General features: G+C 43.5%; 1 protein-coding gene and 1 long non-coding RNA gene across 4 annotated transcripts in view; one reads left to right on the top strand and one right to left on the bottom strand.

The window, feature by feature from the left end:
* mdm1 (Mdm1 nuclear protein) overlaps positions 1-10,472 on the top strand; it is a 30,886-nt gene extending 20,414 nt beyond the window's left edge. For 2 of the 3 annotated variants that reach the window (XM_033038273.1, XM_033038275.1), the window contains 4 exons: positions 936-1,069; positions 3,716-3,959; positions 6,537-6,605; positions 9,983-10,472. In XM_033038273.1, the coding sequence (XP_032894164.1) occupies positions 936-1,069; positions 3,716-3,959; positions 6,537-6,605; positions 9,983-10,098 (563 nt within the window). In that variant the 3' untranslated portion in view covers positions 10,099-10,472. The remainder of the gene's footprint in view (positions 1-935; positions 1,070-3,715; positions 3,960-6,536; positions 6,606-9,982) is intronic. The other variant, XM_033038274.1, reaches the window with a different exon arrangement.
* Positions 194-17,336, bottom strand: LOC116984148. Its single transcript, XR_004414896.1, has 3 exons — positions 17,281-17,336; positions 6,008-6,010; positions 194-204 (listed from the first exon to the last, which is right to left on the bottom strand). It is a non-coding gene; the product is annotated as an uncharacterized LOC116984148 (long non-coding RNA).
* Between the last annotated feature and the right edge of the window lie 268 nt (positions 17,337-17,604).

Raw genomic sequence — 17,604 nt, 5'->3', positions numbered from 1 at the left:
TTACATCATTTGCATTTGCTATCAAACTGTACAACTCCACCCCTTCTGTCGTGGGGTAGACTGACTCCCCCCCCCCCCCCCCCCCCCCCCCCCCCATCCCAACCTGTGCACATCCCCAATCCTGGACTTTCTACTCATCACTTTAATTTCATGTTTTCATCTAACTTGTTGTGTTTTATGACTGTTGGCAGACCAATTTCCCTCCTGGGATAAATAAAATTCTATCATATTTTATTTAATTGCGTTTTTAAAAGCTGTGGAAATGTGCATGTGGATAAAGAAGACCGGAGAGCACGATATAAATTTAAAGGTTATGATTTTGGAGTATATTATTCTCAAATTTGTTTTAGTTTGTTCTGCTGTGGATTATATCTTGCTTCTGAGCCTGTTCCAGTTTGTTAATTTCTTCTTGCTCACAGTGGCTGTTCCTTACCCCATGTTTCAACATCTTACTTTCTAAATTAGCAAAATATTATGGCAAGTAAGATTATCCTTGCTGGCTGGGACCGTCCTATCCGAAATTCAATCACTGCTAAACGCCCTTTCCAATGGAGAATCAGGTTAAATTAAAACAAAATACAGAAAATGGTTCCAAATAAGTGGAAATGTGGGAAAGAGGGAGAGGGATTTTCTAAAGTATTCCAAATTTACTCACATTAAAATTGATATGAGATGGGAGATTACAAGCAGAGGGAATGACTTCTAGAAGTTGGTTAAATGTTTACTTGAATTTTAGATAACTATAAAAGCTTTTGTGTAAAATATAATTTCTGAAATTGTCAATATTTTTTATAAATGGTGTGCTGGAAGTTGTGGGGGATGGAGCAATGAGTGGCAGGGTGAAAATAGAGGAAAATAATTGAAATGCAACCTGCAAAACCCAGAAGACCACATGCACTTGATAATTAAGTCTTCATTTTAATTTTTCTCACCAGGGGGTGCTGTCTTGGTTGCTCCTCGTCAAGTCAGATCACCATCACCAGTTCGTAGAAGAAGTCAGCCTCCATTGGGAAAAGCATATTCGCCATATAAGTATTTATCAGAATCACCAGGCAGAATATCGAAAAAGGTACATTCTATGTGAGGGATTTGAAAGACTATAATTATCTTTGTTTAAGTAATCTGCCACAAATTCTGTTTCTACTTTCTTTTGATCGAAGTAATCAGAGGCATCTAGTGCCCTGGGAACTGTTTCACATTGCAGTTTTATTTGCTTTTCTTTCCCTTTTGGGTAATGGATGAATTTCCTTTACAAAGCCTTACTCATAGAGCCATTGAGCCACACAACATGGAAACTGACCCTAAGGTGTAACTTTCCCAGGCCAACCCCATTTACACTAGTTCCCTCTGCCCATGTTTGGCCCATATCCCTCTAAACCGTTCCTATCCGTGTCCCTGTCCAAATTTATATTAAATGTTATGAGAGTACCTGCCTCAATTACCTCCTCTGACAGCTCATTCCATACACCTACCACCCTCTGTATGAAAAGGTTGCCCCTCATTTTCCTATTAAATCTTTCCCCTCTCTCCTTAAACTTGTGTCCTCTGGTTCTTGATTTCTCTACTCTGGGTAAAAAACTATGTGCATTTACCCTATCCTCCTCATTATCTTATACATATCTAAAAGATCACCCACAGCCTCCTGTGCTCCAAGGAATAAAGTCCTAGCCTGCCAAACCTCTCCCCATTGTTCAGGCCCACAAGTCCGGCAAACATCTTTGTAAATCTTCTCTGAACTCTTTCCAGCTTAATAACATTCTATAACAGGGTGGCCAAAACTGAATACATGACTCCAAATGTGGCCTCACTAACGTCTTGTACAACTGTAGCATAGCATCCCAACTTCGATACTCAATAGTAACAAAGAGCTGCAGATACTGAAGACTCAGAGTACTGGAGTAGCTAAGTGGGTCAGGCAGCATCTCAGAAGAACACAGATAGGTGATGTTTTGGGTCAGGACTCTTCTTCAGATTGATTCAGTTTGAAGAAGAATCCTGACCCAAAACGTCACCTATCTGTTCTCCTGAGATGCTGCCTGCTACAGCACTCTGTTTCGTCTACTATACTTAATAGCACTACAGGTGCTCTCTGTACGGAGTTTGCATGTTCTCCCTGTGACTGTGTGGTTTTACTTCGAGATCTTTGGTTTCCTCCCAGACTCCAAAGACGTACAGGTTTGTAGGTACATTGGCATGGTATAAGTGTAAATTGTCCCTAGTGTGTGTAGGCGACCTGGGCATCGACCCCTCCCTCTGCAACTGAATACTGGACTTTAACCAACAGACCCCAGTCTGTTAGGTTAGACAAGCACACCTCTTCAACCCTCACCCTGAACACCGGCGTTCCACAGGGCAGTGAGCTGAGCCCCCTCCTCTACTCCCTCTTCACCTACGACTGCACACCTGTACATGGTACTAACACCATCATCAAGTATGCAGATGATACAACGGTGATTGGCCTCATCAGCAACACCGATGAGTCGGCCTATAGGGAGGAGGTCCAGCTCCTAGCAGCATGGTGCGCTGACAACAATCTGGCCCTTAACTCCAAGAAGACCAAGGAGCTCATTGTAGACTTCAGAAGGTCTAGGGGCGGCATGCACACCCCCATCCACATTAACGGGACGGAGGTGGAACGTGTTTCCAGCTTCAGGTTTCTGGGGGTCAACATCTCCGATGACCTCTCTTGGACCCACAATACCTCAATGCTGGTCAAGAAGGCTCACCATCGTCTCTCCTTCCTGAGGAGACTAAAGTAGGTCCATCTGTCTCCTCAGATCCTGGTGAACTTCTACCGCTGCACCATTGAGTGCATCCTTAACAACTGTATCACAGTATGGTATGGCAACTGCTCTGTCTCCGACCGGAAAGCACTGCAGAGGGTGGTGAAAATTGCCCAACGCATCACCGGTTCCACACTCCCCTCCATTGAGTCTGTCCAAGCAAGCGATGTCTGCGAAGGGCGCGCAGCATCGTCAAGGACTGCTCTCACCCCAGCCACAGTCTGTTCACCCTCCTACCATCCGGGAGGCGCTACAGTTCTCTCCGTTGCCGGACCAGCAGGTCCAGGAACAGCTTCTTCCCTGCGGCTGTTACATTACTTAACTCTGTACCTCGGTGACTGCCAGTCACCCCCCCCGGCCACTCCTTCCCCCAGAAAAATTGCACTACTACGACTGAATGTACGTATATATATTTATTGCTCATATTCTATGTTCGCTCTTCTGGGGAGATGCTAACTGCATTTTGTTGTCTCTGTACTGTACACTGCACAATGACAATAAAGTTTGAATCTCAATCTGAATCTAGTATTAATGTGCGGGAATCGCTGGTCGGTGCGGATGCAGTGGGCTGAAGGGCCTGTTTCCACGCTGTATCTCTAAACTAAACTAAAAAAACTAAGATAACTTTATTCTTCACATACTGGTGTCTTCCAGCAAGAATTAAGAGTTACAATTACAATTAGAGGTGGGAATTCCAGATGATTTCCATGTCTTCCTGCTTATCCAGCTTCAACCCCAGTTGTGCTAAAGCTCTTTCTTGGGCTGAAGGTGGATAACGATCCTGGATTCAATCCTGGAACGTTCAGGCCTGTGGGGTTCAGTATGTCACAGCATATCCACTCAGTCATTGAAGGAAGGTGGTGCATGAGGTAATTGCTGTTGTCATAAAATGTTATGCAAGATTTTAATAATCATCTTCCTTTACTATCTAGACTGAACTGCTGCGACATTCTCCAGCAGCTGGTGTTGAGACATGTGATCCTATTCCTTTGAGGGAAGAATACATGTCTGGAGATTACAGTAGCCCATCCCATGTAAAGTCTGTGCCTTCCATTCAAGCATTACTGAAGTCTCTTCCTGCCTCTGATCAGAATTCTTCAGTTACTACTTCACCATCTCGGAGCTTCCCACATCGAATACAAGGAACACTTAGACATCCGGAGTTTCAGCATAATGGTAACTTGTCAAACTTGTTGTTAGGGGGACATCTTCAGACTATTGAAATGGGTAAACATGGTAGATTAAATTAATTGCAAGGAGAGGAGAAGCAATATAATTAAAGATTAGCAATTTACAGCTTTTTGAAAGGGAACCAATGATATACAGTACATGAATTTCCAGAGACATGTGATGGGGAATCACATGGAGTCATACAGCTTGAAACTATCCTTTGGCACAATTCGTCCATGCTGATCAAGATACCCATATATGCTCGTCCCATTTGCTTGCGTTTGACCAATAGCCCTCTAAATCTTTCCTATCCATATACCTGTCCAAATGTATTTTAGATGCTGTTACTGTACCTGCCTCAATCACTTCCTCTGGCAGCTTGTTCCATATACATACCACCCTCTGTGTGAAAAATGAAAGGTTATTGTGGAAAATGAAAACACATAGTGTGGGAGGAAACATGTTGTGAATAGATTATTGATTGGCTAAAAGGAAACCGAAAATGGATGAACATAAATGGAACTGCAGATGCTAGTTTTTATACATAAAAATGACACAAAGTGCTCGAGTAACTCAGTGGGTCCGGCAGTCAAGCAACTGGATTTTTCTTTGGTTGACAAGATGTAATGAATGGTGTGCTACAGGGACATGTGATGGGGGCTCAATTTTTTATGTGAATAACTTGGATGAAGGCATGTGCGTTAAATTTGTGGATGGTACAAAGATGGGTAGGAAAATAAGTTGTGAAGATATAAAAGGATTCAAAGTTCATTGGTTGCTTAAGTGATTGAGTTTGAGCTTTCTTATTTAATGAGAATAGCCAAATGGCCTGGTCCTTATTCGTCTTTATATTTGAGACTAATATGTAACTATGAAAGCTAAGACTGAATTTGCAACATGCAGTAACTATTTTAAATGATCAATGTTTTCTGCAATCGAGCTGTTTGACCTAATGGAAAGATATCTGTTCTCAAGATGAGACTTTCCATTCCAGGGCAGCTGAAACATCCTCCTTAATGAAACATGGTTTCCCCTCTACCATGGTTGATGAATCCCTCACTCACATTTCCTGGATTTCTTCTACTTCTGCTCTCTATCTGCCTTCCCCCGGACAGAACTGAGGTAGAGTTCCCTTGGTCTTCATCTTTCATCCCACCAACCTCTGCATCGAGCATATCATCTTTCATTATTTCCGCCAGCTGCATCAGGATCTCCAACACAGGTCACATCATCCCCTCTCTACCCCTTTCTGCCCTCCACATGGAAAACTCTGTCTGTGACTCTCTAGTTTACTTCCCTACAACCATAGGAGATGAAACAGTTGTCCATACCGCTCTTCACGGTGTCATCCAAGAACCTAAATAGCCCACCCAGGTAAAGGCAATGGCTCATATGCACCTCCTATAACCTCTACCACATTCAGTGCTCACGATGTAGCCTTCTCTACATCGGTGACACCAAGCATGGACTGAGCAAACATTTTGCAAAGCACCAGCTCTCTGGCTGCAAAGGCTATCTTGAACTCCTGGTTGCATGCTTTTTCAACTCCCCTTCCCATCTCCACACTTACCTGTCTGTTCCCAGCCTTCTCCACTGTTGGTGGACACCAAATGCAAACAACTCCTCATATTCCAACAGGGTGATCTGACACCCAATGGCATGAATATTAGATTTTCTAATTGCACCCCCTAGATTTATTTCTCTCCTGATCCACCCAGCTTCTCTCACCCCATAACCCAGTTTTATGCCCCTTCTCCCCTCCTATTCCTTCTGTCTATTACCCACTCCCAACCTCCTATCCCCACAGCTATCTGGTTCCATCTGCCATTAACCATTGAGTATCTTGTTCCACGTATCATCTTTGTTAATAGATTCCAGCCTCTTGTGTTGTTAATTATCATATTCCAGCTCCTGCCTCCACCTATAGCCTCCCAACTCCACCCCCTAACTTGGCTCCATCTGTCTCTATGTTTCTATCTGACGCACACCAACCATCATCTCCATATCATCTCACTGGGTTCACCTATTGCCTGCCTGCCTCTGCCTCGCCCCACCCTCTTATCTCTTTATATTGTCTAGCTCCCATCTATACTCTCAGTTCCGAAGCATAGTCTTGACTCGAAACATCTTTCTGTTTGACCCCACTGTGTTCCTTCAGCAGCTAGCAATTTGCTTGGAAAGGTTTAACATATGATTTTGTGTGTCCCTTTGTTCTTTGTCAGATTGAGATTATCAGTTTACTGACCCAGCACGAAACGGGTTGCAGTTTTGTTATTTCTACCCTTTAATGTGGAGTTTTGTTGGGACCGTAAAGTTCTCTTTGTGAACATTGAGAGTGAATGTGATGTGTTGTGGTTTGAAGGTGTCCATGCTATTGAAGGAAATAATAATTAATTGTAAGCACTGTTTTCTCTTGTAATGTTCTAGCATTAACAATACTATATTTAAAAACGTTGCTCATAAGCATAGATATATCATTTTTAAAATATACAGTTATCTGGGGGGAATAATGGGTGTTTCGAAATCTGGGGAAAATTGTGTAATGAGAATCAATATTAACTTCCTTTTGTAACTCAAATGAAGGTAATACTGGAGGACCAAGGACCGGACTGCTGAGGCTACAGTTAACAGATGCAGCTGGAGCAGACAATGGTATTTGCATAGTTTTTCAATCATAATTCAAACCACGCTTAATATATCGTCTGAGATGGGGTTATTTATGCCATGGTGTAACAGAGTAAAGGGCGACCTAATCCACGAGCTCTGGTGAGTTTGCCCTCGACTCATACTTGCATCATGGTCGACACGAGGTCGTAGGAGGTCTTTGTAACTCTCCTTCATGCTCGAGAGTAGTCCCCGTGTACTCGAGGCCTCGGCTAGGTCGCGGCGTATTTTTCAACATGTTGAAAAATGCCCGCGAGTAAAAAAGGTCGCCATGGAAAAAATCGATACTTTTTTTACTCGTAGGTTTAGTCGTAGTAGGTCGGCATGTTAGTCGTAGGTAATCGAGGGTAGTCGAAGGTAGTCATAGATAGTCTTCATCATAGTCGAAGGGAGGGCGAAGTAGGTCGTCTTCACTCTCCACTATTCGGTGTCCAATTTTCCCGAAGTTAGTCGTAGCTAATCAAAGCTAGTCTTCAACACAGTCGAAGGAGGTCTTCTACATAGTCGAAGGAGGTCTTCAACATGACATTTTTTTGAACACTCCTAAACTCTTCTAAACTCGCCAATTAGGTCGCCCAAGTGGGACAGCCCCTTTACAACTGAGTCAACACTGAAGTATTTCAGTGATTCCTCACCATATTCTAAAAAGTACTAGAAGTAGAAGGGATATTAACAGAAATGAAAAATAATTAAAGATGAGTTCATTGAATAGACAGATGCTTGAAAATAGTACAACTGCTCTACACTTATATCTGTAGTTAGTCCAAATCAACAGATGGGAATGGGATGGCTTCCCCATCAGGTCTGCAGTTAGGCACAGTTACCCACTCTGTCTTGTTCGTCTATTGTATGGAACCCTTTGCAAAATTCATCAGGAAGGATGAGAGCATGAGAGGAGTGACATTGCCAGGCAGTGGGAGCATTCAGGTCAAAACCTCCCAGCACATGGACGATGTTGCTGTCGTTTGCTCGGATCCAGAGTCGGTCCGCAGATTGAATAGCATCTACGACCAGTTTGAATCAGTATTGGGAGCCAGAGTCATCCTCAAGGAGGTTGAGACCATGATCTTCGGCAACTGGCCTGACCAATCTTGCTTCCCCTTTAACACCATCTGTCGTTTGTAGAGAGGTTCTTCCAGACCAATACCTTCGACCACAAGGTAGACAAAAATGCTGGAGAAACTCAGCAGGTGAGACAGCATCTATGGAGCGATGGAAATAGGCAATGTTTCGGGCCGAAACCCTTCTTCAGACCACAAGTCCATCAGGGAGTGATCTGCATGGAACATCCTGCAAGCACTGCAGGAAAAGAGCTCGATGGATCCAGTGACTTGGCTCCCTGATTAGACTGCCCAGCTTCTCTGGCAAAATGTTTCATTGCCAAAACTCACCAACAAGATGTCGCTTGGCTGGTGGTGAGGGAGGCCCTGCAAATCAGATCCTTCCTGCACTGTCGGAATCCTACTACCAGTGCACGCTGCCCTCGGGTCGACTCCTATGGAGAAGGTTGCCCGCCTCTCCGAGAGTGTGGATTTATGAAGAAAGGGTGGTGGTGTTCACACACACATTGTTGCATTACAGCATTTTTGGAATTTAGCGTAACACTCTAGAAGAAAGTTTTCCCGTTATTTTGACAAGTGTATTTCAGGTTAGTTATAAAATATTGATTGATATGCATAAGAAGGAAATAGACCAGGGAAAACTATTATAGTCAAGAACAAACTTCAAAGAACTATTAATATGAAATTTAATTTTTTATTTGCATTTAGGTAGTGAACAAAAGTGTTTTATTATCAAACATGGACATGGTAGATCTGTTTTGGACATATTACTATAGTGGAGATTGCAGATGTTGGAATCTGGAGCAATTCCTAGGCAATTAATTCCTCATTTCATTTGTTCATGTTGCCATTTATTGTTCAAAATTAATGCGTTTCAGTACAAATGACAATTAAATACTCTTGGTTCTTGAGATGCTGGAATCTTAAGCAAAAAACTAAGTGTTGAAGGAACTCAGCAGGTTAAGCAGTATCTTTGGAGGAAATGGACAGGTGATGCTTCGGGTTCGGGCTTTTCTTCAGACTCGAGCGACTAGGATTAAAACTATTTATGCTATTTTGTCCATAGATCAGTAATACATGAAATTGTGATAGTAAGTGGGTTTTACAATATCTAACATATTAATGTGGTTCAAGCTCTCTTTATTCTCTCTTGCAGAGGAAGATCGATTGTCACTAATATCTATATAATCAGTCTGAAGAAAAGTCCCAACTTGTAACGTCATCTGTCCGTTCACAGATGCTACCTGACTCGCTGATTTCCTCCAACACTTTGTTTTTTGCTAGCAGAATGAATTGCAAGATAACTTTGGAATGGACAATAGAAAGAGGAACTTAAAGGGTGGCCATTCAAGATGAAAATAGATAATAATGTTTCTCAGATCAGTGCTGAGACCACTGCTAATCATAATTTACATTTATGATATAGACTGAAATCACATACACATTGCAAATTATATCAGCCGATGTTAATGGGGAAATGCAACACATTATTGGGAGACATTAATACATTTGCAGAATGGACAAGTAGCTGGGAAATACAGTAAGTGAGGAAAATAGTAGGTTGCTTATTACTCGGAAGGAACGAGTGTGGGTGGAGTAGAGAAATAAAGAAACCAAAATAGAAATCCAATAATCGTTAAAAAGTGTACGTAGAAGGAAAAAGTTATTACAAATATAAACTAAACCAGGCATCAGGATTTATTTTTCAAGAGAATTAAAATGCAAGAAAGTTGTGCCAAAACAGTTTCAGACCTCAAGCTGTTGTGATGAAGTCTTTGACCTAAAATGTTAATTTTGTTTCTCTTTCCACAAATGCTGCCTGACTAGCAGTTTCTAATTTTCCTTCATATTTCCTGTATGCATTTTATTTTGAGCTATCATTCTATTTTTGACCTTTATTAGTCCACCATTAGTGTACAGCATACTATTCTGGGCACTGCATTATAAAAAATCTTGTGGATGCACTGGTGATCATGCAGAATATTTAAGAGGATGCTACCAGAAATGCTAAGCAATGCAAATTGGACGAGGAAATGGACAGACAAACATTCCTTTTCCATCAGGCTGTAGAAGGATCCCAACCCTAAACAGCATCTGTCCATTCTCCTCCACAGATGCTGCCTGATCTACTGAGTTCCTCCAACATTTTGTTTTTAAAATCAGCATTGTGCTTATTGAAGCTAGGACTCTGCTACTTTGTCCAAATATCAGTCATACATGAATTTGTGATAGTAAAGGTGCTTCAACACCAGTACAAAAAAAAAGTTAACATGTGATTCAAGCCTGGTTTATTCTCTCTTTCAGAGGATGATCGAATGTCACAAATATCTGCACGATCAGCAGCATCCAGTTCACTGGCCTCTCAAGTTCTTGAACGTGCTCAGAAAAGGAGAGATAACTTCTGGGGCAAGAACCTATGAACTTTCAGATAGTGGTTCTTACCAAGAAGGATGTGTGGCTTTTGGTAAGGTGTGAGATTTTTTCTAATCGGACAACTAAATCTTGTTCAGATTTGAATTAGCATTTTTGCTTTGGATGTGATAAAGGTTACACTTTTCACTTCTATTTGTTATTTAAAAACGTTTGGTTTATTGTGTTTCGTGTGTTTAGATGCTGAGAACATTTCAGGTTTTGGTGTTTGCTAAAATTTTACAATAAAAAAGATTCATAAAATACAACCTAATTTCAGCACCACAGAATAAAGTTAAAACATTACTAACTTTTAATGTCTGTATAAAATGGAATTCCACAGGATAATTTTAATAAATTATTTTTTTAATAAAAACATGAATGATGAATTTGTGTTATGGGTCAGGATTATTATGTAAGATTAATTTTTAGCTTGATGCTACTGCTATAACAATCTACACAGAACATTTGTGCAGAGATATGGTTTCCATGATTTACTCCATTGCTGATCCAGATGGAAAAAGCTGCTACACTCAATGCAGTCGACATGGTGCAGAGCAACTCCTGTCAACTCTCATTGAATCCAATGCAGAACATGGCTGTCACTTCACTTAAATTATGGAAGCACTTTATGAACCTGATGCTTACTATAGTTTCAACACTACTACAAACATTGGCAACAATGGCTATTCTACTTCAGCACAATTGCACTGCACTTGTTTAGAAGTTGCTGATACAACTATGTCTACATTCAAGTCACTTCATTAATACTGCCACAGGGTACCAATAGTTGGAATAATCCTGCCTTTTACGTTTTGCTTGAAGCCTGAGGAGAGCCATGTTTAATATGCAAATAACAATAACTTGCAAAAATTCATAAATCCTGAATAGAACCCAGGGAATGTCACCAAGGTAAGATCTGTCCAGGTTCAGGAAATGCCATTGGGATAAATGAAACTATATGACTGACTGCTGGCTTGTAGCAACCCAATGAATCTAATGTGTGATGGCTTGGGGTGGGAATTGACTTTAGAGGAAAATGGTGAAACCTTTTGGGAGGAAATCTTCTTGAACTGTTGCCAGCTATCCCAAAGCCCAGAGTCATACAATTCTACAAATGCAAAGACTTCATATCACCATAGATAGACACAAAATGCTGGAGTGACTCAGCGGGACAGGCAGCATCTCTGGATAGGAGGTGATGTTTTGGGTCGAGACTGTTCTTCAGACTTAGTCAGGGGAGAGGGAGACACAGATATGGAAGGGTAAGGTGTGAAAACGAGGCATCAAGGGGCTGAAGCTCAATGAAAATGTAGAATAGATCATTGTTAGCTAAGGGAAGGCGACAATGAAGCATACAAAGATAAAATTTAATCAGGACAGTCAGACTGGTCAGAGAACTAGGATGGGGAAGGAATGATGAGAGAGGGAAAGCAAGGGTTACTTGAAGTTTGAGAAGCCAATATTCACACCGCTTGGTTGTAAGCTACCCAAGCGAAACATGAGGTGCTGTAGCTCCTATTTCCGTTGGACCTCACTCTGACAGTGGAGGAGACCCAGGAAAGAAAGGTCAGTATGGGAATGGGAGGGAGAGTTAAAGTGTTTAGCAGTGTTGTAAGTTTAGCCGGACTGAGTAGAGATGTTGTAGGTTTCGGTGGACTGAGCAGAGATGTTCAGCAAAACGATTGCCGAGCCTGCGCTTGGTCTTGCCGAAATATAGGAGTCCACACCTGGAACAGCGGATACAGTAGATGAGGTTGGAAAAGGTGCTCTGCCTCATCTGAAAGGACTGTGGGAGGACGGAGTCGAGGGAAGAGGTATAGGGACAAGTATCACCATCTACATTCTGACATCCAGGAATGGCACTGCTTGGAAGTTGCAATATTAGTGCCAAGATGATGTGCAGTGCAGTTAATTTCCACTGTTCAGAAATGACAACAATAAACTAGTCTGAAGAAGATTCTCGACTCGAAACGTCACCCATTCCTTCTCTCCAGAGATGCTGCCTGTCCCGCTGAGTTACTCCAGCTTTTTGTGTCTATCTTCGGTTTAAACCAGCATCTGCAGTTCCTTCCTGCACAATAAACTAGCTGTAACGGTAACTAGTTCTGTTTTTTTTTTAATAGTCAGCCAATTCTTTATCATTCTAATAAATAGAATGATGTTCTTGGCAAAAGTAGACAGGCAGCAGCTGCTTACAGGCAAGGTCTACATTCGAAACGTGGGAGTCATTCAAAGGTGCATACATACATTATGCCGAGAACTGACGCTTTCGCTTACTTGCAAATATCGCAAAATAAAGAGGTGTGTGTTTTTTCGTGCACATGACCGTGCAGATTTGCATACTGAATGAACTTTCCAGGAAAGCAGCGCTAGTCCTCGGCGTTTCCTCTAGCAGCTGCGGGCAGCGGTTGAATACGATGTGCTTCGGTTTCGTAGACGTTTCCCTCTCCGCGAAACTAGAACAACCACGGTTGAAATCGCTGCGTTTCCAGAGGACCCCGGGGAACTCCGCACGCGGTTCTGGGCTTCGTTCCCACCAGTGTAGTTGAGAGCAATATCCAATGGTTTCAGCATTGGATACTAACGTGTGTATGCATGCATGCACTCAGGTGAAGAGACAATGGAAGGTATATTCACACATCCAGCACAGAAATTAAATTAAACTATAAACAATTGTAGGTGCCAGCTAATAGGCAAAGTCACAATGTGTTGAGAGTGACAAGTAGGAAGCTGTTATTGAGAGATAAAGTGAGAAAGAAAGCTTGCGTTTATAAGGTTTAGTTCAGTTTATTGTCACGTGTACCGAGGTACTGTGAAAAACTTTTGCTGCATGCTAACCAGTCAGCGGAAAGACTATACATAATTACTATCGAGCCATTTTAGTGTATAGATACAAGCCAGAAAAGTCCAATCAAGGATAGTCCGAGGGTCAGGAATGAGGTAGATAGTAGTTCAGGACTGCTCTCTGGTTGTGGTAGAGTGATTCAGTTGCCTGATAACAGCTAGGAAGAAACTGTCCCTGAATCTGGAGGTGTGCGTTTTCACACTTCTATACCTTTTGCCTGATGGGAGAGGGGAGACGAGGGAATTCATCTTTGAAGTATAAACAAAGAAGTTAAATTAGTACAATGTAATGGGATTGAGGTCACACAAAACTCTATTGATTTTTGCGAGCACATCAGTTACAACAAAAGAAACCTCATGTAGAGGCATTTGCTTTGCAGATTCTGCAATTGTGATTGCAAGTGTCAGTTACTGCCACCAACACAACTTGCCCTGATCTCTAACAGTCAACCACATGAAATGGCACAAGCCACTAATGGATTTAAGAGAAGAGTGGCCAGGGTGTGACTCATCCTTGATTATGCTGCTGGCCTTGCTGAGGCAGCGTGAGGTATAAATGGAGTCAATGGAAGGGAGGTTGGTTAGTGTGAGTGTCTGGGCTGTAATCACAATTTGCTGCAATTTCTTGGGGTCTTGGTTGGAGCTGTTCCCAAGTAGCCTTAAAGTGTAAAAGCCCTGTCCCACTTTCCCGAGTTACTCACGAACTCTCCCAAGTTTTCCCCTTGATTCGAACTCGGGGAATGTTGGGGAATGTCGGTAGCGAGCTCGTAGGAGGCCGTAGGAGTTTGTAGATGTTTCGTAGTGGCTCGTAATGCCAGCTGTAGGAACTCAGGGCATCAGGTAAGTCGGGACGCTTTTTCAACGTTGAAAAATGTCCACGAGTAAAAAAAAATAGCCCAGAGTATCTACGAATGGCTATTACCGTAATTCTCCGAGTTTGAATCAAGGGGAAAACTCAGGAGAGTTCGTGGGTAACTCGGGAAAGTGGGACAGAGCCTTTAGCCTTGTTACTTTGTACACTTGCTTTCCGTATCCAGCATAATGTTCCCCCCTGGAGTTTGCACTTTGTGGGTGGACAGTGATAAAAATTATGCCCTTAGCTTGCTAAATGTCTCTATCACTTTTATGTTTATTCCTCATTAGGTTGTGGCGTTCTCTGGCGATGTTATTGTTTACTGTGCATTCCTAAGTCCACGAACTGAAGAAGCAGTTGGCGATCGAGAAAATTTAGAAATCTGACTTTTTATTAAATATCAATCTGGTGTTTTCATGATTATTACTACTCAGACTAACTCCTTTTAAATTCCAGATTTTAATTAATGATGTATTTAATTTTCCATCTGGATGAATGGTCCAAGACTGTCGCTTGGGTTAGTAAAGTCACCAGATCCTTGCTAAAGATGTGAATATACCTTCCATTGTTACCTTTCCACTTATTGAATCAATCTGCAGGAACAGAAATCTGATAATTACACATCTTTGAGTCTCAAGAAGGGTTCCAACTCAAAACACCACCTCATCATTGCCCTCCAGAAATGCTGCCTGGCCCACTAAGTTACTCGAGCACTTTGTGTTTTATTCAAGATTCCAGCATCTGCAGTTCCTTGTTGCTCCTCTGCATATCGTGCTTCCTTTTTGGGTAGGTTTTACTTAGTTTCAACAGCAGCATTAAAACAAGTTCTTGATTATGACTAGGATGACAGTAAGTTCCTAGTATTGTGGGAATAGTGAGGAGCAAAGTGATTAATCATGGAATTCATGTTATTTCGCAACTCTTAGGATCATCACAAGTTGCTGGGACATTTACACCATAATAACAACCACATTAAACTCACAATTTTACACTCCACCCAGGGCCGGATTTAGATGAAGAGAGGCCCTAAGCTATTTCACTTGTGAGACCCCTCCCAATCCCCCACCCCCACGACTAGAGGACCATGACTACCCGACAGTGACAGTGTGACACTTTTAGACCCTACTATATGTTGTCATTAAACAGTTGGTTTTAAAATACATATTGGATTCACCGCGGAGCGAGCGATGCCTACCAGGATCGCCGTTTGAAGCTCTGGAGTATTGGGCCTGCTGCTTCAACATCATGGAGCTGTGGTTTGCGGAGCTCCCAGCCTCGGGCCGCGCTGATTTTAATATCGCGGAGCCCTGGGATCCCTTTGCCGAGGGCTACCAGCGTGAATCTCCACCCAGCTCAGCCTGTGGACTTCGGGAGCCGCGGTCTCCGGTCGGAAGTGGCTGATTTGGAAGTCCAAGCTGCTGAGAATGTTCTCCCATTCCGACGTCGAATGGTGACCCCAAATATCATTGTACCAATGGCCATGGGGGGGGGGGGGGGGTCCAAGAGGAGGGGGTCCGTTGGAGATTGGAAAATGGATCTTCAATGAGGGCGAGGACTCCTTCCCAAGTAAGAATGGTGTGAGGTGGAGGCGACGGAAGAAGAGCTCCAAATCGCGGCGTGCGCGAATCTCATTGAGGTGGGGACGGAGGGGGACAAGGGTGAGGCCTCTGCTGAGGACAGACTGTTCGGTATCAGAGAGGGGGAGGTCAGGGGGGTTGGTGAACACACGGCAGGGATGGGGGTTGGGGCCGGAGGAAGGCAGGTGAGTGGACTGAGGCCAAGGCGATGTCTGGTGGAGGGGTGGTGGATGGTCAAGGGGGTAGGGGGGTATGAGGACTGTAGTGTGGGTGGGGAAGAGCTGGGGTCACATGGTTTTAGGGGAAGGGGAAGACCCAGTGGAAGAGACAGGGTTAGGGGGACTAGAACTAGGACTCAGCGCAGTCAAACCCGGGGGAGTGGGAGTCTGCAGCGTGAAGCTTCAGGCCCGGTGCTGAGTCCAGGCTGCTGTTAAGGCGACGGCTACGGGCTGCTGGAGGGCGGTGCAGTGGCCAGGGTCAGCGGGCAAAGAGTAGGAGGTCCCGGTGGGCGGATGGTCGGTGAGGCAGCGAGGTGAGTAGGCCCCCCTAAATCTCGAGGCCCAAAGCTTAAGCTTGTCTAACTTATACGTAAATCCGGCCCTGACTCCACCCACTCCTGCTCTCATCATCATTATCTGGTTTTGGAAAACTATTGTCAATTCTGACACAAGGAACTAGAAATGCTGGAATCTTGAGGAAAACACAAAATGCTGGGGTAGCAAGGGCTGCACGGTGGCACAGATATCTGCCTTACAGTGTCAGAGGCCCAGGTTCGATCCTGACTATGGGTGTTGTCTGTATGGACTTTATACATTTTCACCGTGACCATGTGGGTTTTCACCGGGTGCTCCGGTTTCCTCCCACACTCCAATGACGTAAATGTTTTAGGTTAGATGTGTAGGAACGTACTGTAGATATTGGTTTATACTGAAGATAGACACAAAATGCTGGAGTAACTCAGCGTGTGATGTTTTGGGTAGTTTCTGGAGAAGGGCCTCGACCCAAAGCATCACGTATTCCTTTTCTCCAGAGATGCTGTCTGACCCGCTGAGTTACCCCAGCTGTTTATCGGTTAAATGGCTTCAGTAAAAGTTGTAAAAGTAAAACTTAGTGTGTAGGATAGTGCTAGTGTACGGGGAATGCTGGTCAGCCTGGACTCAGTAGGCCGAAGGGCCTGTTTCTAAAGCAGGCCAGGCAGTATCTGAGGAGTTAATGGACAGGTCATCTTTCTGGTCAAGACCCTCCAGAGTGATAGCACCGGAGGGACAAAGCTAGAATAGAGAGGTGGGGGTAGGAAAAAGCCTAGCAAGTGATAGGTGGATACAGCTGAAAGGGATTTGATTGGTAAACGGGTGGTAACAGTCCCTTTGTCCCACCAAGCCTGTGCCAACCAACGATCCCCGCATACTACTATCCTACACATTCTAGGGCCAATTTTACAATTATACAAAGCCAATTAACCTAGAAACATGTACGTCTTTGGAGTGTGGGAGGAAACTGGAGAATCCAGAGAATGTCCATAGTCAGGATCGAACACGGGTGTCTAGCACTGTAAGTGATAAAGGCTAGAGACAAATAGTACACTTTCCAATCATCCTGTCCTCGGACTCCTCCACTGCCAGTGAGGCCATGGGCCATACGCAAAGCGGAGGAACGTCACCTCATATTCCGCTGGCATAGCTTACAATCCAACAGTATCAACACTGAACTCTCTAATTGTAAGTAATTCTCTCCTGTGCCTCCCTTCCACTCGGCTGCACACCCACTATCGTGCCCCTTACTCCCCCCATCCTCCTATAACCTTCGACCTCTATACCTCCCTTTGGCTTTACATTTCACTCTTCTTATCTGACACCCTTTTGTCCCCTTTTCATCTCTAGTCTTTGTCACTTACTCCACCCATTTAGCAAGTAAACCCCTCTCACCTGTATCCAGCTACCACTAGCCAAGCTTTGTCTTGCCCCCACCTCTCTTTTCCAGCTTTCTCACCCCTACCACAATAAGTTAGAAGAATGGTCCTTGCCGGAAATGTAGCCTATCCATTCCCTCCACAGTTGCTGTCTGACCCAATGAGTTCCTCCAGCACTTTGTGATATGTGAGACATGCTGCCATATTTGCAATGTTCTGCAGTTAGCAAAACTAATGCAATTACATTGCATCTCAGAATTTCTTGAAGTACTTTGCAGTCAAAGTTAATATAGGAAAGGTTAGCAGCAAATATGCACCACAAGGCACCGTA

The sequence above is a fragment of the Amblyraja radiata genome, chromosome 19 (genome assembly GCF_010909765.2).
Source record: "Amblyraja radiata isolate CabotCenter1 chromosome 19, sAmbRad1.1.pri, whole genome shotgun sequence".
In the NCBI taxonomy this organism is placed as follows: domain Eukaryota; kingdom Metazoa; phylum Chordata; class Chondrichthyes; order Rajiformes; family Rajidae; genus Amblyraja; species Amblyraja radiata.
Note: the sequence above shows the minus strand (reverse complement) of the source record. Positions and strands in the feature narration are given on the sequence as shown.